The following is a 16,437-nucleotide window of genomic DNA, read 5'->3' as shown; positions in this document are numbered from 1 at the left end:
GTGCCACATCCAGTTGTTCCTTAAACAACTCCACCACCTCCCTGGGCAGCCCCTTCCAATGCCTGACAGCCTTTTCCATGAAGCAATTCTTCCTGATGTCCAACCTGAACCTCCCCTGGCTCCCTATATGACCCCTCAAGAACAGTCTGCATGAAATCCTGTGTCCTCTGCTCTAAGGTGGCCCTGCTTGAGCAGGGAAGTTGGACCAGATGTCCCACTGTGGTCCCTTCCAGCCTGCCCCATTCTGTGATTGTCTCTGGCATTGTGGAGAGTACAGGTGCCAGAGAGCAGCCTCAGGAGGCAGTGGATCTCCACACTTGGTTTCTGAGAGCAGCTGTGGATGCAGAATGTGCATCTCTTCTTAGATAACGCTCACACGCGTCACAGAATGCTCTGAGAAAATCAGATAGTTTATAAAGTGATTTGCAGAGTCTTGCACTTTTGTTGGCCTGGTTTTAAAAATAAATTCAAGTGGGAGGAAAGGGTTTTAAATAGGTGGGAACTGTGCAATGTCTGGGCCTGATCTTAGTGATACTGTGACTCTGAGAGCTCCTATACCTTCTAGCTGGGGACTGTGACCTTGTAGGGGACGCTGTGACCTGCTCAGAGATAAGCTTTGGAAAGCAGAATGTGTTACTGGAAGCCAGATCACCTGGTGTGTGTCACTGAGGAGTGACAAGCTCTACCCCCTGTGTGACAGAGCACTTTGTGTGACATTATTCACAACCAGCTGAGTGACAGCTACGCTACGACTTTGTTCTTCCCTCGTCATGGGACCTTGGCTGTCACCATGGCGTGGGTGGAATGAATAGTTAGTTACATTCTCTGCATCAAGGCTCTGGGGATCACTGAAAGAAGCAGGGTTGCTTCTGAGTGTGAGCCTTTTGGGACCTGTCTCAGTGCACATTGTGACCATTGCTGTGCTGTGTGTGTCTAGGAACAGCTCTTTCTGCAGGTTCTCCGTGGCAGATGTACTTCTGGAGGGCAGGAGGTCAATCTCTTAACTCCTTCTCTCTGTAGAACCTGTTTCAAGCTGTGCTATGGACATGGTGCAGGTTTTTTCTTGTGTTTCTGCAGTATTTATTTCAACTGCAGGCTTTGTTTTGTCTTTTGCCTTCGCAAAACATCCTCATGGCTGTTAAGGAAAGGACTGTCCATGGTCATCATTCAAGCAGGGATGTGTGACCTTTTCTGCTAAACTCTGAGAGTTTGAAGAAGTTTTAATGAGTGTCATAGAATCACAGAATGGTTTTGGTTGGAAGGAACTTAAAGATCATCTCATCCAACCCTCTGCCATGGGCAAGGACACCTTCCACCAGCCCAGGTTGCTCCAAGCCCCATCCAACCTGTCCTTGACCCCTGCCAGGCTTGGACCAGCCACAACTTCTCTGGGCAACCTGTGCCAGTGCCTCAGCACCCTCACAGGGAAGAATTGTTTCCTAATATCTGATCTAGACCTACTCTCTGTCAGTTTGAAGCCATTCCTCACTGTTGTGGCACTACATGGTCTGTAAAAAGTCCCTCTCCACCTTTCTTGTAGGCTCCCTTCAGTTAAACTGCTTTTGGCTTGTTTTGCAGTACCAATGAGACCTTTTAGTAACAAAAATCCAAATCAGACTTTGTGCCCATATTTATTAGTAGTTATATTTCTGTCCCTTACCTGTCCAGGTTTTGGGGTTTCTTGCTTGGGACAAACTTGGCATTTTTATTTCAGCATTGGTATTTGCATTTCTGAATTGTGTTATTGGACAACACAATATCTTGTTTAACCTGCTTGTGAATGGCTTTGCATCACCAAGGTGCAAAGCTTATTTCAGAGGAACCAAAGTGTTTGTCCTTTGATTAGAAGATACCAGAGGCTCTTACAAGTTTTTGGCTTCACATGCTATGCTTAGCTTAACTCTTGCTAGTTTGGATTTATATGTTTTATGCATTGGCAAAATGACTAGAAAAACTAGGTTCTGCTCAAATGTCTTGTTCAAGACTTGCTTCAATAAATTATGTTAAGCTTAGTTGTGCTTTGACATTCACTTGAAAGGTAATTTCAAAGAGTAAAGTCTTACTGTGGATATTCTGGACAACCTAGGACAGAATTTGTCAGAGTGAATTACTAGGTTGTACAGCTGCAGTGCAGATTTACCAACCAAACTTGTACTGTTGGGATGGGTATTTAACTTTTTTTTGGTATGTTTTTATCTGGTATCTTTCAGTTGGAGCTTCAAAAATAGCATCACTCCTGTGGGGAAGTCAATCTGCTGCAAAAATACATGTGGCAGTTTTTATTCATGCACGAAAATCCCACGATAAATCTAATTAGTTTGTACCAATCCTTACCCTTAAAATATGAGGAAATAGATAAGCTTTTGCTGCTCATCCTGTAAACACAAAATCTGTGCTGCCTGTGGCCAGGGCTGTGTTGTCATCATGAAATGACAAATTTTCAGTTCTCTTAAGATGCCTTTGCTTGCAGGTTTTCCCTGTTCCTGGTGAAGTGAAGCCCATTAAGATCATTTGAGCCTGTAAACCAGCAAACCCTAATTGTTGAAATAGTGTTCTCTCCAACAAGGAGCCAGAGAAGAAAACCTGTTTTGAGGATTACTATGTGTGTAAGAAAATATTGAAATATACTTTGTATTTCTTCTACACTGGAGGATTAAAAGGTGAGAAAATGTGATGTTTATGCTTTATGAAGGATTTTCCAGAGCTCCTGAAGGTCTGTATGACACAAAGGGTGTCACACCCTCCTTCCAATGGCAGTTTTGGTAAAAGCTGTTAACTGCAGTTGCTGCTGTAAGTGAATTCTTCTGGGTACATCATGGACATGGAGGAGGAAATACAGATTACAAATACTGAATATGAAGCAACCAGGATGTTTTTGTCTTCTGGCATTTCAGCTTGGTTGAAAGTAACTTTTGCTGTTGCTTTTAGTAAGAGAAGAAGAATTAATCCCAGCTTTTTGGCTCATGAGAGCTGAATGCTGTTATCACTGTGTTCAGCTACATGCAAATTCATGTTAATCTCTGCTGTATAACAGAACTGAATGTAAAAGAAGTGATACAAGCATGAAGTTATTCCTACTGTAACTCAGCAAAATATATTACTTTATCCATTTAAAAATGCTCCTAGCACCTTAGGACAATTTGTGACTGTTATTTAAAGTGATTTTTGATGAATATTTTGTTGTTTTAGATAATTGTCACAAATTGTAGATGGCTTGGAGGGTTATGACTGAACTTTCATTTTCAAATTGCAGTGAGCTTCAGATGTGGTGTGAGGTGTCAGGGGAGCACAGATTAACTCTGCTTTCAGCTAACCTGAGTCTTTGGTTACTTCATTTGTACTTGGTGGGTGTTTTTAGAGGAAAGCTTCGTTGTCTCTGCAGTGCAACTGTACTGTGTGATGCAGTTCTACTTCACAAGTCCTTTTGTAATACAATTATTGCTCTGCAGGAGTGGGGAGAGAAGAGAAACTGGCATTCATCTGTATGACCTTGTTTATTCTGAGGCTCTTAACGATAATTGGCAATTTTCAAAGTCATAATTTTTATCTCCTAGTGCCTTCTCTGCAAGACTAGAGAGTTGCTGTTACAAAGCATCTCTGGAACTTGCAAGCTGATCTGTGTGTGTTTGGATAGGGACCTTTAGGAAGTGTGGTCTCTGCATGTGAACTGAATGGGGGTGGGTTTTGAACCAGCTCTTTTTTAATCCTTTTCTTGGTTGCAGATAGATACAGAGAACAGAATCCCACCACATCAGCTGTGTGCAGCAGTAGGCTACTCCTGCTGCAATAGCTTAAAGCAAAAATAGGGACTAAACAGAAAAAGGGGAGATGTAAGCAAACATGGAGAAAATAAGGGGATTTTAGGGATAATGAGAGAGTTGTATCATGTGCATACACAAGTTTCCCTCTGGAAATATTGGATGCTGTTTTGCTTGAAGGATGCAATGTTTGCAGGCAATTGAAACCATCCATGTCTTGCATCTTCAAGGACACTTGGAGGGTTAAAGAAGCCCTCTAATGCAACCTCTTTTTTGGCAAACTAGTGCAGTCATTCCAGCCTGGTGGTAATTGCATCTGGGGTGAACACTTGTCCTGAGATGCTGAGTTCTTGTTTTCTTTAGCAATAGTTTTCTTTGGATTCTTTCTTCCCACCCTTGTTGAAAGGTTTACATAGTTGTATCCTCAAGGACAGATTTTCTGCAAAGATATGACATATTTGGAGTCCTTGGAGGAGATACTTCCGGATATATTGCTGGTGGGGCTGAAAAGTTTGGAGAAACTCTGACTAACAGCAGCTTTGGTATGAACAAGCATTTTTTTGATTGAGTCAAGGACTGGTTTCCACTAGACAAGATAACCCAGGGATAGGTACACTGACTTGTACTTACAGTACAGATTTAGAACAATGATATCAGATCTGATCTTTAGTTCACCCAGAAATCTGAGCTGCTGCTCCTTTCCCTGCTGCAAGCAAGCACTTGCTGCTGGCCTTGAACTGGAAGTCTTCAGACAGACATGTCTCTGCCTTAATTTTCTGAGCTGTTGCCTCGTTGCTTAGGAGAATGCAGAGCTTTGACTCAAGAAGTCAGAAACTTTCTGCTGATGAGCAAAAAAAAAAGAAGGTTTAAATGCCTTTGACTGGATTACAGCACAGGAAAAAAGGAAGGAAACTATCATCCAGCTGAGAGCAATTGCAACAGCACTGTGGCAGCAGTCAAGAGAAGCAGCTGTATAAGGTTTTGCCCTTGTGCAGGTGAGGGCTTGCAAATAAGATTTTGTGGAAACTCAGATACTTGCCATGATGCAGAGATTGATATCAAATGCTGTAGCTGCAAGGAAATGGGAAGTTCCTAAGGGAAAAGTGACAAACTGTAGTACCTGGCCTTGACAGACACAAACTTCCAGGCAAACACTATGTTCATTAGCTTAGATGAGTTCCAAAATAGGCTATTTCAGCTTCTCCTTCTGAATGGAGAATTGGCAGAACTGTATGTGTGTGAGAGATTCAAACAGCTTTTGTTCTGGGCAGTGAGGGGGGAAAAAGACTCGAAACACAGTTTATTTCTTACAGAGAAAAAGAAGGAATTGGTTTCAACCATGGTAAACTCTTCTACTAGGAGCAGAGTGCACTTCTGGCTTTGTTTCTCTTAATTGGAATGGAACTGTGCAAGTTATAATTACTCTGGAGAAACTGCTGTCACAAAAGCAGTGGAATCTTCAAGGGTCATAAAAAATTGAGACTGACAGATTGAGGTTGTTTTGGAGGAGATATCGATAGCATTGCCATTATCATTGTGTGCTTGGCTCCTCGTTGGTACCTGGTGAACATTTGTGAGAGTGGAAACTAAATTTTCTCATTCTTCTCCTTAAACTAAAACTGGGTAAAGTAAAAATGTTTATATTCTACCATTGCCAACCATCTGGAAAAGATCTGATTTAGTCTATCCATAAAATAAAGCTGGAATGCTTCATAAATCTCTAAGTTATTTGCAGTGTGCTTGGTTCTGCTGAGAAAAAGGGTGTTGGTTCTTTATATTTTTCCTAGAGGAAAAAATCTCTAGTTGTCTCTTCAAGAGTTGATGGCAGTAGCCTGGCAAAACTTCTCCAAGGGTCACTAGATACTGATTGCATGATGAGGCCCAACATTTTTATGCAGTGGAAATACAAAGGTTTTCTTTCTTGTTCCCAGCTTTCCTGGTTAGGGATGCAGCAAGGCTTATCTTCTTGCTGAAGAGAATTTTTGGTTTGCCAGCTGTCTTTTTCTCCTGTCAGTTCTCTGCTCCTTCTAGCTGCACTTGCCTGAAATTTAACTTGCAGCAAATAAGATATGTTTTACAGTAATGTATATGAAGTATTTATAGAGAGAAAGTGTGTAAGTCAACTGCTCTTGTGGCAGGCAGTATTCATCTTCAAAATGACTTTGGTATCAAAGAAAGCTGTTGACTTATGAATGCATCTTTTTTTTACCATGGGAAGAGATAGGTAAATTAGTATTTGTCAAGTGTACATGTTTGTACAGGTAGGAAATGTGGAAGTTGCTAATTCTGTTTCCCTGTCTTGTCAAACAGATCATCTCAAGCAGCTGTGCATTTGCAGAGGAAGACCCTGACAGCACACAGATACTTAATCTCTAACTCAAGTTCAACGATGCATTAGAGGAAGCTGAATTGGCTGCACAGAGATTTCACACTGAAGGATGAACAGTGAAGAAGAGTTTTATGATGCCGTTACGGGTGAGTGATGGGCACAGTGCCAAGGGGTAAAAAAAAACCCCTGTAAATTCCATTGTGTGTGTGGTGAGTGACTATTGCTGTTAATAATAAATCTAAAGTAAATTTCTCCTGGTAAAACTTGTTGAAAAAAGTAGAAGGGGAAAATGATAACTCATGGCCCAGGCTTGGAAATGAAGGGGTTTTTTATTAAAACTTAACTCTATCATTTTATCACTCTAACAGTCCTTTAGTGGCCAGGTCTTGCTTTCATTTTCTGAGAAAAGCAGGTAATTTACTAGCAGCTTGAGAAGTAATGCTTTTAAGACTCTTTGAAAGGTGAAATATTTCCTGTGGGTTGTTTTGACTGTTATTTTATTCATTCTTTTTATTTTAATGGAAAACTTGTGCTGAAGAATTGAAGTAGAAAATGTTTTTCTAGTCAGAAACAAATTACCTTAAAAGAATGCTTTCAAGATAGGGAGCCAAAAGTCTCTGCAATCCCATCTTTTTTTTTCTAAAAAACCAAACATGAATCACTTCACACTTGAGCAGTGTATCAAATAGTACTTTGCTTTGAACTAATAAGGATGAAGAGTTATTTGTAACAGCCTTAGATGGTTTTAATGGTGAAATAAAATGCTTGAAGTATTTTGATAAAAAAAGGAAATCCTCTCAAACAATTTCAAAGTCTTCCACTGAAATGGCTCTTGAGAAATGCTGTGGCAAAGGTGAAATGAGAAATGCTGAGGGTAGAGGGGTTAATGTAGAGTCACAGGAATGAACAGAAAGGAATGGGAAGTGTGAAAGCTGAAGGAATGGAAGTAGCATGGTAGGTACGAGTGGGTAAGATAGACTTAGACATGGTTGGTTGGAAATACATATGAGGAGTAAACAGAGGGGGTTGGGTGAAGCAGTGTGAGTGACAGTGCACTGTATAGGACTTGTCACAAGTATGTCATGGAGAAGAGAAGGAAATGTGGTTTGCATTCTTTCCAGCTAGGAGTGGTAGGGGTTAGTACTCCAAATTCAGCTGTAAAATCAAACCATTGTACCACTAAAATCTTGAAAACACAATGGATTGTTCTTGTATGTCTTTAGTAATCTTTCAAATCCAAGAGCTCAGGACCACTGCCATAAACGAACTAGATTTTTTTTCACTGAGAAAGGTGTGCAGAAATGTCTCTAAGCATGAGGTCTGTGTTGTAGAGCTTTGAGGCTTCACGCACTCCTTTGTCTCTTGCTGCAAAGTACACAGCTCTCAGTGTTTGACTCATCTGCATTTGAACACTCTGGTTTTGTCCTCTTTCCTCTTTCTCCCCTCACCCTCAAAGGGTTGATTTCACCTGCAAGTGCTCCAGGTGGTATTCACCTCTGAGCTATTGTGCCTGAGATGTTCTTGTACCTGCAGTCTTGGTTGACCCTGCTCAGGAGTGGGATGTTGTGCATCAGTTCTGTGAGAACACCTTGTCCCATCCTAATCTTATTCTTCCACAGGGAGGAACGTGCTGGCAAGAGATAAATTTAGATATATCTATATGTTCTGTGTGTTGCCCTGGAGTGTGCCCCAGAGAAACTTGGCTTAAGAGGAGTGCTAAGTTTGGAATAGTTTGCTTCAGATTCGTTCTGCCTTGGGACTGTCTCTCTTTAAAGACAGGTGCTCAGTCCCTTTCTCCAGCTGGATACTTCAGAAGATGCTGACAGTTTGATGAATGATTGTACAAACCTAGTGAAGTCAGACCTACTTCTTTGTAGCTGTGTCTTGTCCAAGTCATAAATAAGTGTGACACAAAGAACAACTGTAAATAGGTGTTTCTGCATTCGTGTTCCCCAGCTGCCAATGCCTGTAGCAACTCTTTGCTGCTGCTAACACCGTGTGTCTTTCAGGTAGTGCTTTGTTGCCTATTTCAGGCTTTAATGGGTCCTGATCATGCCTGCCTGACAGTTTTTTAATGGTCTGGACATGGTAGGTATGGACCTAGGAGACTGAGTCCACAGCTGAGGTCCATTCTGAGCCAAGGTGTGAGCTTCCAGGTTCCACAGTGAAAACTGCAGGATTTGGGGTTCCAAATTTTGATTCAATAATGAAATGCCCTTGGCAGACTCCTCAGTCTGTTCTTTCCAGGGATATTCTTCTTTTAGGTCAGATCAGTAGATGGGCAGAAGCCACCTATAGACATGAGCTTGTTTTGCTCCAAGTCTAGGATTGGGATGTGGCTGCCAGGAACCAGCACGTTCTCCAGCTGTGTCTTAGCTCTGTATTGACATGAAAACAATGTGCACACCATACTCTTCTCTTGCTCCTGCCAAGCCCTGGTTTCCCCACAGGGAGCTGGAAAGTGTTCCCACGAGTTCACTGATTTTAGTAATTGGGTGTTGTGGTTTGTGTCCTGGTAAGTAGCAAACCAGGCTTGGAGCCTGTGGGGAGTTGCTGTTTGGAGTTCTGCAGCAGTCTCAGCAGCAGACCAGGTAGTTTGCTGCCTCCTTTAACATACTCTGGGCTCACTCCTTCAGGAAGCCACAGCTTTCCTGTAGTTATTAATTGATGACATCCACTTCTAGAATGTGAATCCATCCTAAGGAGACCCCTGGGTTTTGTTGTGGTGGATTTCAACTCCTTGGCTAGGAGGTTTCCTGCTTCTGACACTGTCCCCATCACATCCAAAAGACATACTCATGCTATGTGGTTGAGAATCATCCTCCTGGCAGATGGTTTGTCCCTGACTGGATGATGATTACACTCCTGAAGGTGCAGCAGGGACTGGGGTATACAGGTGATCAATTGAGTGAGTGACCAGTACACAGTTTCCATGGAGAGAGGTTTCTTTGCATTCAGAGGTTGTTAGCATTGCTGACACCTGTCATCCTGACCTCATGAATGAGTACTCCCCTTGGGAATCTCTTGGGAATGTTACCTGTGGTCTCAGTTAATTCTAGACAGCACAGTTGTCAAGAATCTGCTTTTTCTCAACTACTGGTGTTGGTCTTCTCTGAGACTGGATCAGTCTTTCACGTGTTTCAGATTTTATGTGAGACAGGGAGCATAGGTCTGTGATCTGTGTCACCTCAGGGGTGTTAATCTCAATTCAGACTTAATAAAGACTCTGTGCCATCAGGGTCTGCTCTGTCAGATACCTAATTCCAAAGTGTTTTGTGAAAGCATTGCCACAGAACAGAAAAATGCTTGGCTAGTCACCAGGGTAATTTATTTTTGAGAACATGAATAGTTTAATTTTGCTTTTTTGAATACTAGCCTGCAGTTCCATGGAAGTCTGTTCTGTGCCCTCGAGGCTCGTCTGGTTAATCCGGGGTGGTGTATTTGTGAGGATGTGGTTCAGTGTGGCCTCCTGCTCCCACGTGGGGAGGAGGAAGTGAGGTATCTGCTGCCAAACTGATCTGTTTTCATAACTCAGTCTGGATCAGACTGAGTCAGTGGATTCTGCTGTAAGGTTTAAGTGTTGCAGATGTTGTGAAATGCTAACCTGCCTCCCATCAGCTGCACCTTGTGAAGATGCACTTGTTTCGGCAAGTGGAGAACGGTGATTTCTGGCAAAGGAAAAAATATCTCTTGCTTCACTTGCTGTCTACACTTCAGCATATTTATCCCTATTCCTCATGCCCTTTGGAGGGCTGAAAGCTCTCAGGACTGTGCTGTTTTGATTCCCTTTCTGCCTAGACTGACAAGGCTTAATTAGTGCCGAGGGAAGTTGCTGACTGACGAAGGGGAGGTCTCGTGTCTCCCTACATGACTCAGAGAACAAGGAGCCTCTGCTGCCTCTCAGGCTGAGGTGTAGTGTAGTCTGAGTGGACTTGTTTCATTTGCAAGATGTGGAAGAGGAAGACTAGGAGAACTAGAGTTACTGGCAAGTCACTTTTCTTTAAGCTCTTGAACTAGATTAATGGGACAGGTTTATGGTTGGTCTCGTTTTTAGAGGTCTCTTCCAACCTTAATGAGTCTGTGATTCTAATGTTGGTGCCCGACTGAAGTGTTTGACTTTGAACATGTAAGACTTTTTTAAAGCTTTTGTTTCACCCTTAAAACCCATAAGTTGGGACTTGTGATTAATTTTTTACAATGTATTTTTGTGCGTGGTCTCCTATTCCCCTTTTAAATACCTTTATCTATCCTCACTCCCAGTGGCTTTTCAGTGTGAAAACTGTCCTATAAGTAACTCTTACCTACTCAGTGTCTCAAATTCAAGGCTTTAATGGCAGCTGGTATAAGGCTCTTTTTGTAACTTAGGAAAACTGCAACAAATCGTTTCAGTAAACTGGTTTTATTCCAGGTCTGCTTCCTCTGTGAAGAACATTCTCTGGGTAGTTCTTGACAAAACTAAACCCCTTGGAACTTCACTGAGAAGCAGCTTTTGAAACTTTCTCAATGGGCTTGTAGTAGACAAGTCATGTGATGCTTAAGGTTGAAAGTGTAGTTGAAAGTCTAGTGATTATCTGTCTGTGTACCCTAGTGGTTTTGGTTTTTTTGAAGTAATTAGGTGGAGGTGCTCTCTAATAAAGCAGACTTACACTTCTGGTGCATCTTACTTTTCTAGAGCACAGCTTTGATTTTTCTTGTTTCTCTGCAAGACACTTGTTTGAATTGCCATTTATTTGCTTACCAATGACATATTGTTGTCCATAAATAATAAATACATGAATCTAAATCCCCATTGTGCTGTACAGGAGGAACAGGGCAAAACAATTTGGAATCATGGAGCAACAGAAAAACTAGTGTGGATAACACAGTGAAGATTTGGCAGGGTTTGCAGGGATTTAGGTAGAATGTAAAGACAGAAATTCCAGTTAGTTTTCATAACTATTCCTCTATAAGCCAGTGGAGTATTCCTGTTGTTTACTTTTATGTTACTGTTTACGTCTGTGTTTAGGTGTGTTTGTCTAATTGAAACTTCCATGAAATGTGATGCTGTTCCTTACAATGTGTGAGCTTGGTCAGTGTTCTGGGTGAGGGCACATGCACCAGAAACCTCATACTTTTTTCTAACTTTATCAGTCAAACTAATAAAAATGATTTTGCTGTTCTCTACAGCATATGCATTTTCCATCTCCTTGTGCTGTAACAGGTTCAAAAAAAGCTCATATATAGTTAGAAAAACGATTTGAAAATGGTAAATATTTTGTTGTGAGTTCAATGAAGACAGAGATGTATGTTTTAAGACAGGTGTTTCAGGATAGTCTTCATTTTAATGACCTGAATCTATATGTGACTATCATACTTTGCAGTTGAGTGCTAAGTCTGCCAAGGTGTGGTTGTTGCTGTGTAATTACATTCTTGTGACATCAGAATGTAGGAGACAGGGTAAGACATGACATCACACATTACACCTGCTGTTTACCAAAGAAGATCATATCAGTGGTACTTCCTGGTACAGTTTTCAATGTTATTGTCATGGTATTGATCCCTGAAAAAAAACCCCAGCTTTTTCTGTCTATGTGCCCTGCATGAATTGCTCTGATTCACTAAAACAAAAGTTGGAGAGGTTAGCACAGAAGTACTGCTTATTAAAAAGGTTAATGACAGAGGATCACAACATTTTATTTAAAATTGAAATTATCTTTGTCAGAATGGATTTATTTACTCCATGAGAGTGTTCACATGCTTTGGAATGTTTTGGAATCTTTCTGTACTCACAGCTGGGCTCTGGCATAGGCTGTACTGAGTGTGATGGTAACTCAGCACATAGACAAGTGGCTGCTCAGCTTGTGATAGCTGGAATGAAAGGAAATTAAAAATTATGTTATGTATTTCTTAAAAGCATGGCAAGAACTGTATGCCAGAAAATACACATATGTTTAAGTTGGTTTTTGATCCTGTCTCGTACATTGGAAGCTGGAAACAAAAGTCTTCATCTGTTTCTCAAGGAAGAATTGACCCTTCTGGCACTCAGAAAGGACTTGGTGCTCCTAGAATTAATTTCAACAAAAATATTCCTTTATTACAGTGAATGATCAGCAGTGTTTCCTGGTGCAATACTGTGGCAGTTGTGAAGGATTGGTAGTAATTCATCATTTTAGGGTGCCCCGTGTTGATGCTGCAACTAACTGATCCTTAGTTCTCCTCAAGTGTTTTGTTGCTGCAGTCAGTGTGTGCAGCAGCATTGAGGAGAGGCTGTTGATAGTGGCTGTGTGTGTGTCTAGGTGCATAAAATGCTTTTAAAATTTCCTTATTTAAAGACCTGTGCAAAAATCGTTGATATTCTAAACGTCTGTGTAGGTAGTGTGACCAAAAAATAAAATAATTAGACTGAAATCTTGCATTGTTGATTTAGTCCAGCTGATACTTGGATACTTCTCCTTGCCTGTTAGCAGTATAAGTTAAATTATTTTTAAGGTCTTTGAGGAAAACTATATAACTGAACAAAATTATTGTCATTGTAATCTGCTTAGGAGCTACTCAAGAACTGTTAAGATTCTAAATTGCTTTTGTATTCAGCAGGGTGATAAAATTAGCTGAGAATTCTTGATTCTAATGCAATACTTGGCTCCTAATGCTCTGGGAAATGGGGTCACTTAGTAAAGGGGTTTTACTCTTGTATTCACCTGGTATAAGTGTATTTAAGGTGTGAGACTTGCAAACGGAGAGTGGCACTTTGGCATGAGAAGGTTCTTAAGAAAACTGTTGCCTTATGGTTTTTGTACAGGCTTTGATTCTGACAATTCTTCAGGAGACTTTTCAGAAGCAAATCATAAAGTTGCAGAGATGCTTGATCTAGATCCACACCAAAGCAATAAGACTGGAAAGCATAACGGGGAGACAGAGATCCAAGAAAATGGCATCAAGAGACACAGGTAAGTGTGTGGTGCTGCACAGTGGAGGAGAAGTGGTGCCTCATTATCTCTTGGGGTGTTCCTGCTCTCACTAAAGAGCTCAGTTCTCTGGAACTGAAAACACATTTCAGGTGTCTGTTTCCCGTGCCAAGCCTAGAGTAATGCTTTACTTCCTTTACACACCATGAAAATGGTTTGTTTAAGGAGCTGATAATGGCAGTTGTTTGTTTTTTTTTTCCATTTCAGGACATCATTACCTGCCCCAATGTTCTCTAGAAGTGATTTTAGTGTGTGGAGCATATTAAAAAAATGCATTGGACTGGTAAGTTAGCTTGGATGAAATGTGCTGATCTTGGATCTCCTAACACCAAGTGGTTAATTTTACTGCTTAGTTACTAAGTCTCAGAATGATACCTCATGCTTTTTGCCCTTTTTTTTGGATAGGGAACATAATTATAAACTGCAGCTCTAAATCTCAACATTTATGTATTAACAGTACTATTTCCTTAGCTTCGTTGCCTGTTGGAACATGTGGATTGGCATTGATTCCTTTAGGGACTAGACCAGAGCCATTAAAAACATAGTCAGATATGGTTTGATTAACACAATGCTCTCTTATCTGCATTTTTTACTTGGCAGAATGTGGTTTGGGGCTCTGTTTTATTAATCCATGCCATTTGGGAGATACAGCTGTCCTGTCACAACTCCTTTTTGGTGGGTTGAGTGACCTATCTACTAGAATATTTTGCTTGGACCAAATCAGTTTAAGCCAGTTAGGGTGAACATTGTATTTCCCTCACTGCCTGTGCCAAGGTGAGGAAAATGTTGCATTAACTTCAGCTGGTGGCATTGTCCTTTCCACTAAGTTTTGAGCACGTACCTGAATGTTTTAGTGCTCAGTCATGGGTGCAGCTTTATAATTAAACAGCCAAATCTGCTTGGATATAGCAAAAGACCTGAGGAATTGGAAATCTGTGTGAACTTTCTGTCTGCCTGGTACCCACGTGTGAAAGGAGAAACATTCTGACAAAGAACAGGTTGCTTAAATAAAGCCACTAAAATGTGTTAGAGCAACTCAAATATTACTCTTTATGTAACTGTGCCTTTCAAAAACTAATTTGTGGTTGCTGCAGCACAATAGTGAGATTTTATGCAAATAGGCATGTGAAGATTTCAGAGGAGTGTGTGGCACTTTGGTACCAGTGTGGAGCTGCTTGGTACATTATTCCTGCTCTCTATGGAAATTTTAACCTTTTTTGCTTCATGTAGACCACAGAATAGATGGTAACATTTATTTTTTTTTTTAAATTTATTAGGCTAGCTGGATCAGGTTATGAAATTGTTGATTCTTTCAGGTTGGTTGTAGGGCTCTGCAGTGCTTCCAGCCCCTTCAGCTGCAGCACTTGGAGATCTGCTCTAGACTTGCCAAATGTCTTTTGAAGAATCCTATAAATAAACTCACTCACAACTTGTTTTCAAAATTCTTGTTGTTAACTGTGTCTGAGAAATGAACCGACGCTTTGGTTTTCCAGGAGCTGTCCAAGATTACCATGCCCATTGTCTTCAACGAGCCATTGAGTTTCCTTCAACGGATAACAGAATACATGGAACATATATACCTCATTAATAAGGCTTGTAGTCATGCAGATCCCCAGGAAAGAATGCAGGTAAGAACACCTACCTCCTTCTGATTAGTCCAGAAGTTTTTCTCTCCCAGACTTTGATTTTTAAGGCAATTTTCTCACTTGAGTGTTGTTCTTTCTCTAGGGCTACCATGAGAATGCTCATATTTGTCATCTAGACAAGTTTATTGTTTCACAGTGGCTGTATCAAATATTTGTGACACTTTCATACTCAATGCTGTGCACAGAGTTTGAGCCAAAAGTCTTGAGCTGGAAAATGCCACAACTGACAATGCCCAAGGACCCTCAGCTCATTTCAGGGTTGTTTTAGCTGTGACACAACACATCAAAACACAAGAAGATGCATCTTGACTTCAAGTCACCCTAAATTGATCTGCTGAGTGGCCTCATGGTTTTTCAAGTTACTGGTTCAATAATTTTTGGGACAGAGACAAATGTTACCACTCTTTTGTTCTCCAAAACTGGTTGTTGTTGGGAGTAGACTATCACACCTGTCTGGTCTCACAGCAAGGAGGTGGATATAGTGAAGTCAGGGCTGGATGCATTAGGTTCTACTGATCCTGCTCACAGCTCTGTCTTCACTTCAGCGTAACTGAAGTGTTTCTCGTGTTGTCTGTGATTGTGTAGTACTTACCTGTACTTCCCAGCCTGAAGGAGCTTCTAAATGTCATTTGTACCTGCTGCTGTGATTCAAGAACCTGACAGAATTTACTGTAGAAAACTAATTCTGTTGAAAATGAGGTTTTAATAAGTCCTTCTATTTCTCCACTTCTATATCACTTATCCTGTGGCTTACAAATGGTTTGGCCTAAAGCAATATAAAGCCATTTCTTTCTGGAATAATAATGAAATGCTGCAAATTAATATATTAAACTTAGAGTTTTAATGTCCTGTTCTCATCACAGTGTGTTCTTGATTTGTTTACAGGCTGTTGCTGCTTTTGCAGTTTCTGCTGTAGCTTCTCAGTGGGAGAGAACTGGCAAACCATTTAACCCACTGCTAGGAGAAACCTATGAATTAACCAGGTAATAATTACTTTAAACTGGGAGCTGGGGCTGTTAGTGTTCCTGACTTATCAAATTCTCTGATTAGTTTGGTTAGTGAAATAAATACAAATCTACTAAAATATATTTCTGTGTATAGCTAAAATTCTTTTCTTCAAACTATCTTAAAGTCCTTGAGAAGCTGTTATAAGAGCTAATAATTTTATTTCTAGGTTTAGGCAGAGTATTCTCTGAATTAGAGAAAAATTGATCTGTTCTTCTTCCAAAGACATTTCCTGACCAGACACTATTAATTAGTATAAATATAGTTTTGTTGATCTTCTCAGATAGAGGAATTAGTCTGAAGGATTTCCAGCTTGCCTCAATACATGGGTGATATGTCTGAGTGGAGAAGAGAATTTTCAGTCAGATCTTTTCCTGTTGCTCAAAGACTTTTAGTATTTTCAAGAGTTATTTCAGTGGAACTTCTTCAGATGCCTCTCTGGGTATGGAAAGCTGGTTTGGGATATAAAGAGAAAGTGTTCAGAGTACAAAATCTTTTGTTTCAGTAATTGTAAATGTGTCGTGGAAGTAGAGAAGGAGAAGTCTCACCTTCAATTTAATATGAAAATCCTTCAAATTGTTGAAAGTACCAAGTAACTCTTTTCTCTTGTATTAAAAATACTTGGTGTTAATGCTCTTTCTTTGTTGTTTCTAGGGAGGATTTAGGATTTAGGTTTATATCTGAGCAAGTCAGCCACCACCCACCTATTAGTGCATTTTATTCTGAAGGCCTCAACAAGGACTTCGTGTTTCATG

General features: G+C 40.6%; 1 protein-coding gene across 1 annotated transcript in view; it reads left to right on the top strand.

The window, feature by feature from the left end:
* Positions 1-6,196: 6,196 nt before the first annotated feature.
* The window catches only part of OSBPL2 (oxysterol binding protein-like 2), a 20,415-nt gene continuing 10,174 nt past the window's right edge, over positions 6,197-16,437 (top strand). Inside the window, exons 1-6 of the mRNA XM_009084268.1 lie at positions 6,197-6,233; positions 12,866-13,013; positions 13,239-13,314; positions 14,525-14,659; positions 15,563-15,660; positions 16,337-16,437. Coding sequence (XP_009082516.1) covers positions 6,197-6,233; positions 12,866-13,013; positions 13,239-13,314; positions 14,525-14,659; positions 15,563-15,660; positions 16,337-16,437 — 595 coding nt within the window. The remainder of the gene's footprint in view (positions 6,234-12,865; positions 13,014-13,238; positions 13,315-14,524; positions 14,660-15,562; positions 15,661-16,336) is intronic.

Source organism: Acanthisitta chloris, unplaced genomic scaffold (genome assembly GCF_000695815.1).
Source record: "Acanthisitta chloris isolate BGI_N310 unplaced genomic scaffold, ASM69581v1 scaffold4181, whole genome shotgun sequence".
NCBI classification, from domain to species: domain Eukaryota; kingdom Metazoa; phylum Chordata; class Aves; order Passeriformes; family Acanthisittidae; genus Acanthisitta; species Acanthisitta chloris.
Note: the sequence above shows the minus strand (reverse complement) of the source record. Positions and strands in the feature narration are given on the sequence as shown.